Source organism: Nilaparvata lugens, chromosome 3, assembly GCF_014356525.2.
Source record: "Nilaparvata lugens isolate BPH chromosome 3, ASM1435652v1, whole genome shotgun sequence".
NCBI classification, from domain to species: domain Eukaryota; kingdom Metazoa; phylum Arthropoda; class Insecta; order Hemiptera; family Delphacidae; genus Nilaparvata; species Nilaparvata lugens.
This window is the reverse complement of record NC_052506.1, coordinates 84,745,685-84,758,275: the sequence shown is the minus strand read 5'-3', so window position 1 is coordinate 84,758,275 and position 12,591 is coordinate 84,745,685. Positions and strand designations below refer to the sequence as shown.

Here is a 12,591-nt window from a genome sequence, read left to right as displayed (position 1 = left end):
TTTTTTTGCGTGTGTGCATATAAAATTGATTACTTATATGATTATCTATACTATCTATATTCTGTATCTTTCTAGCAAAACTCAGAACACTACAGTATTTTGAAACAAGCAGTTATTATTTTCTATTCTATCTCTAAATGCTGTCAATTTTGTAGCAACCAAAACAAGTTATTTAATTTTTTAAATAAATAATGGTAAGGCACCTTCCAGTCTTTCCTTCCTCTATCATCTAGAACTTCTTATCGTTCTATCAAATTATCAAATAGGTACTAGCCTTTTTTCAACCTATTTGATAATGTTATTGTGTCATATTTATATTCTTTCATTCTATAATTAATTTCATCTTTAATGTTGTATCATTATATTTCTAGATACTAATAGAACCTCTTATCATTCTATCAAATTATCAAATAGGTAAGAGTACCTTTCTTGATAATTTGGCTACTTTCTCCTACTTATATTCTATCATATCTTCTCACCAATCTCGTATCCTGTCACTCTTTTAAACACTACCTACTATTCTTTTATGTGCTTAGTAATGCAATTGTTGTCTTGTATTATAAAATTTTGTTTATGTCTTCTTTCATTCTTCCATACTACTTTGAACCTAATTCATAAAATTTGGTAGGCTATTATTTCCTATTAATATTTCATCATCTTTAATGCTCTCTCATTCTATCAGATACTTGTAATCTTACAACTTATCAACCCTCGCCTAATTTGAGAATATGGTTACTCACAGGCTAGTATCACATTAGGCCACCAGTGGGTCGCCAAGTGTCTGAACGAGTCTCTGTTCATTGGTGCATAGTTCTTATTGCGCTCATCACACTAGGACATCAGGTTCTGCTAGCCGACCACCAGATTTTGTATCTGGCTGGTGTCTCACTCAGGTCACCAGCCTGGCCACCAACCTGGTGTCTCACTAGCAGTGTTACCAGTCCAACATTTCCCAATTACCCCCGCCAGAGCAAAAAATTACCCGCGTTTTGTCAAAATTACCCTCAACAAACTAAAAATTCCCTATTCAATCAAGAATTCCCTACTTACTTTCCACTCCACCTGTCAAAAAACATTAGAAAATATTTATTTTTATTTCATTTATTTATTTCATTGACAATCACAAATCATAATTACAATATAATATGATTGGGAGAAGACAACAGGCGTACCCCGAAACTGTCTTTTCCCAAATTTTCACAAATAAAAGTTTCAAAAAAGAATGAGGTTTCACTTCAAAAAGTCCAATTTCCTCTTCAAAACTAATGACTAAACTAGGAATTTTTAATTCTAATACTTGAAAACAAATAATGAAAAATAATTTTCTTGTGGAAGATTATAAAGGTAACAATAAAAAACAAATTGATATTTTCATTTCCAATTACCCGGTTTTTACCCTCCATTTGCCATCAACCAGAGCATTACCCGCTTTTTGGATAATTACCCGCTTTTTGGCAACACTGCTCACTAGTGTCTGAACTAGCTTTACACACTGCCTTAAATGGTTGCGACTCCTCTCTGGCGACTCTTCGATGGTCTAATGTAGACTATTACGAAACATATTGAATGATATTTCATTCTCTCATTCTATCAGAAACTAAATGGTAATGTGTAAACTATACTTGGTAATGTGGTTATAGTCTCCTTTATTCTATCATCTCATCCAATCTAACAATCTCACTTCTGATTTCATCTATATCTTTCATTATATCGTATAATACTTTATACTATAGTGAAGTAAACGTTATAATAGCAGTATTTGATAGACATTGCAGTTGCTATCTTTGTCTATCATTTGACAAAGCAGATAGCACTATCCTTTTCTAGCTCCGCATATCGCCAGATCGTTTTTCAACAATTAATTGATAATATATTCAATCTAAATTATGGAAGTTTATTATTCAATCATTAAGAAATTTCTCTTCTTGACGAATAGATTATTTTAAACAAGTATTAACAGTTGATAAATTTACTGGTATCAACTATCTTCTATGTAGAAGGCTGAGAATCGACAACGCTGTTCCCTTATCATTCTCCTCTGTCATTATAGCGTGCTCTTCACTATAGTCTCACGTACTCTATAATGAGATTATTTTCTTTATTAATTTCCATCTTATTTCAACCTATCAATCTTGTGGTTATTGTCTGATTTCATCTATCAACTATCATTAATAGATATAGTGAGATTCAGGTTATAAAGTCAGCATCTGATTATAAAGTCAGCATTGGTTTGCTATCTTTGTCTGTTATTAGACAACGCAGATAGATCTATCCTTTTCCTACTCCAGTAGGCCTACCGTTGCAAAATTGCTAGGAATTATTGTAGGCTATGTAACTACGATAATAATCAATCTGAATTCTGAAAATTTATTGTTGTATCCAGCTCAGCACAGTTGCCAAATTGTTTGTTTGCTATGTAGAAATATATGATAATTGAACTACAAGAATTATCATGAAAATGTATAGGCCTACTTGAATCATTAAAAGATATGGGATCTATATTTATTGATGAATTATCAATCTTTCACAACACGGACCAACAAGAATTTAAATTCAAATTTATTTACAAAAAGATCACACATTTCAATAATACAAGACAAGAAAGATGAAAAACAAATTTTAATCACTATTATTTTAGTGAGATCCACGTTATAATGGCAGTATCTGATTGACATTGATGTTGCTAACCTTGTCTATCATTTGACAAAGTAGATAGCGCAATCCTTTTCTAGTTTCACATTGTTGCCAGATCGTTTTTTAACAATCCAGATATATAAGTAATTATCAAATATTCACTCTGAAGTCTGGAAATTTATTATTTAATCATTAAAATATATATTTTCCTGGCGAATAAAATATAATTGATTATTTTAAACAAGAATGAACAGTTAATATTACATCTGATATACCGGTACCCGTATCATCTATCCTCTATAGAAGGCAAAGAGTTGCAAGTGATACCAAAGATATTCTCTTTCCAATGAATTAATGGTAGCTATCTTTGCCCACTGCCAGTATAACGTGTCAGATTATAATAACGTGTCCACTATAATATCAGTTTCACCAGGATAGCTTGGATCCCTTTCTACTGTAGTGTATCCCAATCTATAGTAAAGTCCACGTTATAATGGCAGTGGAGAAAGATAGGAGAACAACGTTGCCGATCCTCACTGTCTTGTCAATGCCTTCTTGACGGTAGCTGATACAGATCTATTAATGTAATATTAGTTTTTCTATAATTATTATTTTAACGAACCTCCCAAATAAATGCTGCAAATAAAAGGTTTATTTGGGAGCTTCGTTAAAATAATAATTATATATTAATTAGCATTTGAATAAATGCATTCTCTATTTAATCCCATCTGTAATTAGTTTTTCATTCTCGTTTAAAATATCCATCATATTTTATTAAGCAAGAAATTATCTAATTGTATAACGTATTTTCAGAATTGAATTGAATTGAATTGAATAATGAATTGATCATGTAATCGATCATGATCGATCATTGATCATGTAATTGATCATCATAATTTATCCATTATAAATATAATGGATATTTTAAACGAGAATGAAAAACTAATTACAGATGGGATTAAATAGAGAATGCATTTATTCAAATGCTAATTAATATATAATTATTATTTTAACGAAGCTCCCAAATAAACCTTTTATTATGTAATTAAGTAAGTTGTAATATGTAATTAAGATGAAATAGTTTGTTAAATAATTGAGGCGGTATACGGAAAAAGGGCACATAGAGCAAAATTATTGTGTTTTGAGAAAATCGCATTTAAGTGTTTGGTTTGAATAGATCAATGTAATTTATAATTGAATTTAACATTCTGTTAGTACCAAATCGAAATTCTAATTGGTCTCATGTTGATTAAGAATGATACATGATCATATTTATAATATTTATTACAATAAATATGTTTGAAAAATTGGTTGTATGTGCCCTTCTTAAACAGACACAGCTGTTTATAAACAGTTGTGTCTGTATCAGGTTATATGCAGAACAAGATGGCTGATCTAATGAAGCAATCTCCGGAAATGGGCATATAGCTCTATGTGCTCTTTTCCCGTATACCGCCTCAATTATTAATTCTACATTGTTAAAAGCCGATCTGGCAACAGAGCAAAGCAAGACAGAGAGATAGCACTATCCGCTTTGTTGAATGGTAGACAAGGATAGCAATACCATTGCTAATCAAACCCCACCATTATAACGTGGACCTCACTATAGCTATCTACTATAGAAGGGTGTGGAAAAGGGAAATTGACAACACTACCTTCCCATGGGATCGCGTCAAACTGGGTTGACGACAAAGTGGGCCGACGACAAACTGGGTGTGTTTTCCAGCCCAGTTTGTCGTTGCATTACCGCCCAGTTTGTCATCGTCCCCCTTCCCATCACTTCCACTGACCTTATAACGTGAATCTCTCTATAGGCTAACTCAAGGTACCTAGAATACATTATTCTAGATATTGGGCCAACTCTTCCAATTTATCAAATACTGTACTTCTATTTTCTGATGTCCACTATTGCTATGAATGCGTTGCGTTGGGTTGGCATGACTGGTTGCATTTGGGTCTGCTTTGCTTGGTTGCAGTCGACCTGAGCCGTCTGGCTGTGACGTCATCAGCATCATCTAACTCCCCCCACTCCCACTCCTCGCCCTCCACCCCTCTCCACCGCATTGCGTCGGCCGACGATGACGTCATCAGCGGCAATCAGCTGTTCGCGAGTACAGTGGCCGCATGCGATCGCTGTCGCAAGTCTAGACGTGCGTCGACCTGGTGTTGCGGCCATTTTGTGCTGCGCACTCTCACCAAGGCGCACTTTCAGTAGACTGGATCAAGAATCAAGATTGATGAATTGTTGAATACTTGTCAGCTGATGTAGTCCTATGTTGGCGTGATGACGTCTAAAGCTGATGTAGTTGGCGTTTAGGATATCAAAGTATCCTTCTGGCACAACTCACACTTACACGACTCAGGTCGAGAAGAGATTCAACTCTAGTCGAGAGCATGTATTTCAAAACAGTGACACTCAGACCAGTCGATTCTAGTCTCCGCGACGTCACCATTTGAAAACACATGCTCTCGACTAGAATTGAGTCTCTTTTCAACCTGAGTCGCGTAAGTGTGAGTTGAGCCTTTCTCTTACAGGATCAAGATTAAGGTTGTGCAAAGACTAAAAATAAAATTTATACTGGTGATATTTTTCAAAGTTATTCGGTTTGTATATCATCAAGCTATCAAAATGAAAAGGTTTTCTCAGGAAAACATTTTTTTTCGATCATTACTTTTTGAGATAAGAGTGCCTAAAGTTTAAATTTTTGGGACAGAACATTTCAAATTTGGTACGATATAAATCCATGAGATTTGGAGGATGGATTCTTCGTGGTATTGTTGATCTAGTAAAACAAAAATTTTCTGAAAATATCGATTTTTAAGATAGTTATTCAATTTACTAAAAATAACCAGAAATAACTTTTAGTTGAGTTATTTTTTGGTAAATTGAATAACTATCTTGAAAATTGATATTTTCAGAAAATTTTTGTTTTACTAGATCAACAATACCATGAAGAATCAATCCTCTAAATCTCATGGATTTATATCGTACCGAATTTGAAATGTTCTGTCCCAAAAATTAAAACTTCAGTCGCTCATATCTCAAAAAGTAATGATCGGAAAAAATGTTTTCCTGGGAATTTTTTTTTATTTTGATAGCTTGATGGTATACAAATCGAAATACTTGGAAAAATATCACGAGTAGAAAGTTTATTTTCAGCCTTTGCATAGCCTTAATGGAAGGGGCTTGTTGAATGAGAAAATACAAGCTGATATTCTAGTAATTTCCTCCTCTAATAACCAGCTGGCTATTAGTATCATTAGTTCGTTCGTATTTTCTCATACAATAGACCACTAACACCTAGATTTACAAAGCCTAGGTTGTGACGTCATCAGTAGTGGATGAAATCATCCAATCAGAAAGCTGAATTGAAACTCTAGATTTGCAGCTTTCTGATTGGATAATTTCATCCACTACTAATGACGTCACAACTTAGGAACCTAGCGCTATGGCTTTGTAAATTTAGGTGGTAGTGAATAGACCTCAGGTTGTATACTCGCCAGCTGATTGTAGCTTTACGTTGGCGTAATTACGTCTACAAAATGTAGCACTACCTCCTTCGTAGACGACTGTACGACTCTAGCCGCGCTCTATTAATGGCTACAATCGTCGCTAACGAATTGGATCTTTTAGGCAAGCCACATAAGGCATTTTTAAGACAAGTCGGCGGCAGGTCAGGAAGCTCTCTGGTTGGCTGAGTATCAGCTGATTCCCGTACGCCAACCCAATCAGTAAATCGGGAAGCTTCCTGACATGCCAACTTGTCTGAAATAACGCCTCATGTTGCTTGGCCCTTGGAGTGTGTACACACAGAGAGCGGTCAACAGGTCCTCTGTTCAGCGGACAACTTATATACCATTAACGGTAGGATATGCATGTACACCTCTAATACAAGGCCCTGTCCTACGATATTGCAACGTCGCAGTGTAGGCCTAGAATGTAATACATTATTGGTGAAAACGATTTAAAAAAATACCAGCTGATCTTTTTCACCAGTCTAGGCCTACACTGCGACGTTGCAATATCGTAGGCCAGGGCCTTGTATTTGAGTTGGCCATGATGTTCATCATGTATATTTTGTGATAAGCGAGAGGCTTCTCTAACATAAAATGAACAAACAATAAAAATAAATAAATCAATGGAAAATTATATATCTTAATGAAGGAAGAAATTATCCTCAAATAGAACAGCGAATAAAAAATTAACAACTAAAAATTGGAGGTACGAAAACCTAACCTCAAAAATGTTTGCTCGAAGCTGTGATGACGACATGTGTATCATGTATGACGACATATGTATCATGTATATCATACCATTAGTGGCCAGCCTCAAGGTGCGTTTACACCAAAGTTATTAACAAAATGTTAATAACTTAATCTTTATAGATTCTATTATATTGAACATAACTTATCATACACATGATAAACATAATTATGTGTTTGTCAAGTTCCGTTCAATCTAATAGAATCTATAAAGATTAAGTTATTAACATTTGTGTAAACGAAGCTTTAGAGTGTGTGCACACAGAGATCGGGCAGCGGTCAAAGAGGTCTTCTATTGAGCCATAAATTGAGGAAATATTTCATAATATTGTAAGGAGATTATTTTTGTCATCTCTGGTTAAGCGGACGCCTTATTTTAAACTATTTCAGTGCTGGTGTAGACATCTAGTGGCAATTTTACAAAACTATAGACCTCTCCAGTTGTTGGTAATGCCGTTTCGGTGGTGGTAATGCACTCAGATCAATAATATTTCAAGTTAAAATTGAGTCATTCTTTTTTAATCAATCTGTATTCACTTGAGACCGCTGGAACTCTGACCGCCTTACCGCCCTCTGTATTCACAATCTCTGATGGTCCAGCCAGTCGAGCAGTTACTGGCACATTGTCTCTTTTGGGAGTCTCACACATTGGCAAAATAACCAATCGTTAACCATTTGAATCTCAGAATTTATTGGAAAGCACCCGAATCTTGAGTCTAGGCCACGAGTGAATAAAGTTTGTGATTGTGTCAGTGAATAGATGAAATGAATGAATTATAATTATTTTTTAAATGGCTGCTGTTACCTCATCATGGTCAGTTCATATTCAACCTTACTTCTGTCATAGACAGACTTATTATATCTATTAATTTTGTTTCTTTTCTGGTTAGGGCTACTTGTAATATAAATAGAAATAAAAATCTCAGTACCCTTTTAAATTATTTTATTACAACATGTTTTGGACATTCATGCCAAGTCTTGAAAATGGCATGAATGTCCGAAAAATGTTTTGATAAAATAATTTAAAAGGGTACTGAGATTTGTATTTTTATCTATTAATTTTGGTTCAAGATGTTACCAATACTACCACAAACTCAATATATGTGTCCTCAAGTACCTATTTTTGTTGAATATATGTCGAGCTGAAACCATTCAGCCAAGTGTTAACTCATGTGAAATAACAAAGATATGTTGCCTAACATAACAAAGCTGTGAAATAAATATGGTAGTTGGCCTACAATAATGATAGCCTACATGCTTATACTTAATATTATAAGCTACAGTACAAAATAGGTTCAATTATTAAATAAAATACAAATGTTGTATCTTCTATTTTAGTTTTATTTACACAAAACTCAAGCTGATTGTAGACCGGTGAAGTAGAGTTTGCAAGCCACTGGCCCATTGTCAGTACCATTTGCAAGTATTAAAACTTGAGTTATGTGTCCGTAAAACTTCCTTATCTTCATGAAAAAGACAACACGATCTGTTTTTGTTCTATTATAGAACAACTCTACAATATATCTAATAAATATCCTCAACATCTATCAAGTTGAACATAACCTAAAATCAAAAACTTTATGAGTTCTTGGAGATATGTCTATTTATCTACTATTATATTATGTAATAATGCGTATGTATATTCAAAGCCTAGTTCACTAAAAATAGTGCCAACTTATTATGAATACTATCAGAATATAATTATATAGATTTATCAAATACTATTTTTTAAGGTTAAACTTTTAAATGAATTTAATATATAGTTAACTAATGTTTAGCTGAGCTAGATTTTGAAAATACAGTAATTTTTAAATCTGCATTACCAACGCGAGATTGAGGTACTAATTTAATGTTGCGGGGTGAATATGAACCAATGTAGTTCATTATAGCTATCTTTCCACTGTATTTTTTGTGAAAATTGATATTTATAGATTAAAGGACAAATTATATAATTTTATTGTATATAATTGTCACACTTTAAATATTATGAGATATAAAGACTTTCAGCCTCAATAGGATTGTCGCAGAAGTTTTTTTTTATTAACAACTTATACTGTAAATTAAGTTTACTAATAGGAGTCTTCCAATACCGAATTTTTGAACATTATAATTACTTCTAATCAGAATGACATTGGATGACAGTGAAATGACAAGGATATTAAAGAAACATTTCAAGAAATATATCCATAATTTGAATTTAGAAAAAAATTTGTTGGATGTAACATACTCAACCGGTATTCAGAAAATCTTCTAGTCAACATTGCTCTATTATTTTTGAAAATTTCAAATTTTCAGTCTTTGTCAAATGGTTAACAATACAGGAAAGTACTCAGTCAGTGATGCCAACTATTGAGACAGTACATAGAAAAATGTCCCTCTGGTGTCATATTTCCCCCGCATCTGTAATGCAAGATTTTTATATATATTTAACTGTTGAAAATAAGCTTATAAATATTGTTTTGTTTGAATATTGTAAATTATAAGCTCGTATTGTTTCTCATATATGGTTTGCCTTAAACTCTGTTATAGCTAGTATGAGTTTTAATGAATGTTGAAATATTAACTGTTCTAATTATAGATAGTCTATATCTAAATAAATCAAATTGTTTTGCAATATATTATTCCATCTTCATTGACTCCTTTCCCGTAATTTAGTTTTCCAAGTAATGATAGATGTGATCATTTTTATTGCATGTGTGATTTGAGGGGTGCTATGAAGAAAGACAATATTGTTACAATCAAATCAAATCAAATCTTTATTATTGTCATAAACAAACATTGGTTGCATGGACAAAAGTCAATATTGAACGTAATTATACATATAGTACATATACAAAATAAAATATACATAAATTCACTCGGCCACATAATCTGAAAACAGACCAAAGTTAAAGCAATTGAGAACAATAATATTATGGATAGGCATTGCAGTTCAACATTTCTTCAACCGAGTAAAATGATCTCTCCTTCAACCATTTCGTTACTATAGACTTGAATCTTCTACTGTTCATATTTCTAACTTCAGATGATAGAACAATGGTGAGAGTTAATTCACTTCATTATTACACTCTTTGTTTTCTATCAATTTGATCACATTTTCAACGGCATGAAAATAGAATAATGTCTTGTTGATAATAGCAAATCCAATTACTAACTTGGTGGAGCGCTTTTGAACGTTGAAACACTTTTTCGGACTATCTTCAATACTAGTTTTATTCATTAAAATCAAATCTGTTATCAATTTTGTGTCCTAAATATGAACAGAATCATTGATTTAGGATGCTTCAGCCACAGCTATTATATTAGTCATTAAAGCCAATTTATTTAATGTAGCTCTCATTAAAGCCTATGCAGTCATATACTTATGTGGCCGATTTCATTAATCATCATTGGAAAAATTCAACTCATCAGATTTCATCACTGTAAAGCCTCTCTTATCAGGCTTCATCTAAATGCGAAGCCTCTCTTATCCATTTTTACAATTCTATAATGAATTTGTAGCCTTTTATCATAGAGAAATAGAATCTCTATTAAAACATCAAGAATTATCATCTTCCCTTTTATTTAAAGAGTTATTTGTATCTAGTTCTATAACAGATTACCCATCATAGATGATTGAACACATTTGCGAAAGCAAAATATTTTATTCTTTCTATTTTTTGAAAACTTTCAGAATCTGATCCACCGCCATTATTGATCGCCGAAGAAGAGAAAACTATTGTTGAAGAAACGCGTGGAAATCGAACAGTCCTAGAAGAGAAGTAAGAACTCATTTACAAATAGTTATTCATACTAACTTGACATATTTTTATAATATGAATATATATTTATAAGATAATAAATATATTTTATAAGATAAATAATATAATTCATTATATTTTTTCAAGATTTTTTCCAAGGGTACTTGAATAATGATGTAAGCCTACTGAATAAATAACTAGTAGGCCTACAGTGATGGCTGAAGCTTGTCGTGTCTGAAAAAAGAGAAAAAATGCTATACTAGTCTATCAAACAGAAAAAAAGTATTCTCTGAAACACTTTTATATTATTTTACTACTGTAGTCTGAACGCATCAAATAACTACTGTCAATAGTCTATGAATTCAAGACCACCATTCTGAAGCCCATGACATTATGAAGAAAATCTTTAGCTCAAAATTGGGGTTCAGTATTGACATAGAGAAACAATAGTGGATATCCCATGGTATAGGGAATTTATGTCGCAACTTTTACTGTTATCTTAAGCCGATAGTCCACGTAGTTCTTTCCCATAAAGCTGTGTGACGCTGGTAGTCTCTCATATTATGTGACATAAATTCCCTATACCATGGGCTACTATCTACTTACGCTATTGTTTCTCTATGGTACTGACCTCTAATGAAAAAACTACGGGTTTTCATTGTTTGATTTTCTGGTCATTGAAAACAAAGGTTGTGCATAAAGGTGCCAAGACCATTACAAGTGAATTAATGAATATGAATTTAGAATCTGTAATTAAATAATTTTTATTCCAAGAGTATTTAATATATATTTAATCTGACTGATTTAACAACATACAATTATCAAAATTCTTGGAAAAATAGAAGGTACAGTATTTATGAAAATAACTAGAAACTATTCTGTGTTGTTACAGCATTATCAATCTTTATAATGAAATTTCGTTCACTAAAACAAGTTTTCCGCCACACTCAGTGGCGCCATTTCACCAAACTGCTAGGGGGGGGGGGGGCAAAAACCAGGAGGTATGAGGGGGGAAGGAATACCCCCAAAGGATGAGGGTCCTGGGTTTTTTCCCATAAATGTTAGCCTACATTTGAAGATGTTATTATATGCTTCATTTTTTCCAGTTTTATACAATTAATGTGGCTGAAGTATCACTACAAGCATATACATATATACATGAAATATTTATTAGAAATATAGGCCTACAGAGAGGCCCTAAAGTAGGAATGAAGTAGGAATGAAACAGATTTCTCAAAAATTATTGAAACATAAATTTTTCTTTCACGACAATTTCATTGGGAATCATATTCTAATTGGAAAATAACTTTCAGTTAGAAAGCTAAAAAAACATTAAGCTGTTTCCATAATTCTCACCAACTCTGTACACACATTTTTGATTGTCTGATTGTGCCCTTTCTTCTGCTTTCACAGTAACATCTTGCAACTTGTTAATTCTCACGTTGAAATCTATGCAATAACTCACTTATTGTGCCCTGATCAATAATTGTACTCATTCTATATTCAAGCTTCAACTATACCACAGAGAAAAATATATTCTTTATTACTCCGTACCCGTAGCCATACTACTTTCAAGGCAATTTTGCTACATTGTTGATAATGTAGAAGGAATTAAACTACTGCTGTTTAAATGAAGTATTAAATCAATATGAGATTCCAAGGATTCGTGTAGATAGACCCGCATTTTCATTATTCATCTGATCCTTTGGGAGGGCCTAGGCCCCCCTGCCACCCCTAAATGGCGCCCCTGGGCCACACTGCACAGAAAACTTCTAACTCCGGATCTGTATCTATTGTGAGATCTACTTTATAAAGTATGTGATTACGATAGGACGGGATAGTTGCCAGGTTAATTTATTCAAGTTTATTCTTTCACCGCCTTCTATATTATAATGGTAGATAACTGTGATTCAATTCATCTTGTTATATCTGATATAATATTAATTGTTCATTC

At 33.1% G+C, this 12,591-nt stretch overlaps 1 protein-coding gene across 2 annotated transcripts in view; it reads left to right on the top strand.

Moving 5' to 3' along the window:
• The window catches only part of LOC111044051 (rho guanine nucleotide exchange factor 7), a 70,609-nt gene that overhangs the window by 55,590 nt on the left and 2,428 nt on the right, over positions 1–12,591 (top strand). Inside the window, exon 12 of one of the 2 annotated variants that reach the window (XM_039424883.1) lies at positions 10,571–10,658. In XM_039424883.1, the coding sequence (XP_039280817.1) occupies positions 10,571–10,658 (88 nt within the window). Of the gene's footprint in view, positions 1–4,610; positions 5,252–10,570; positions 10,659–12,591 lie in introns of those variants that run through there. The other variant, XM_039424884.1, reaches the window with a different exon arrangement.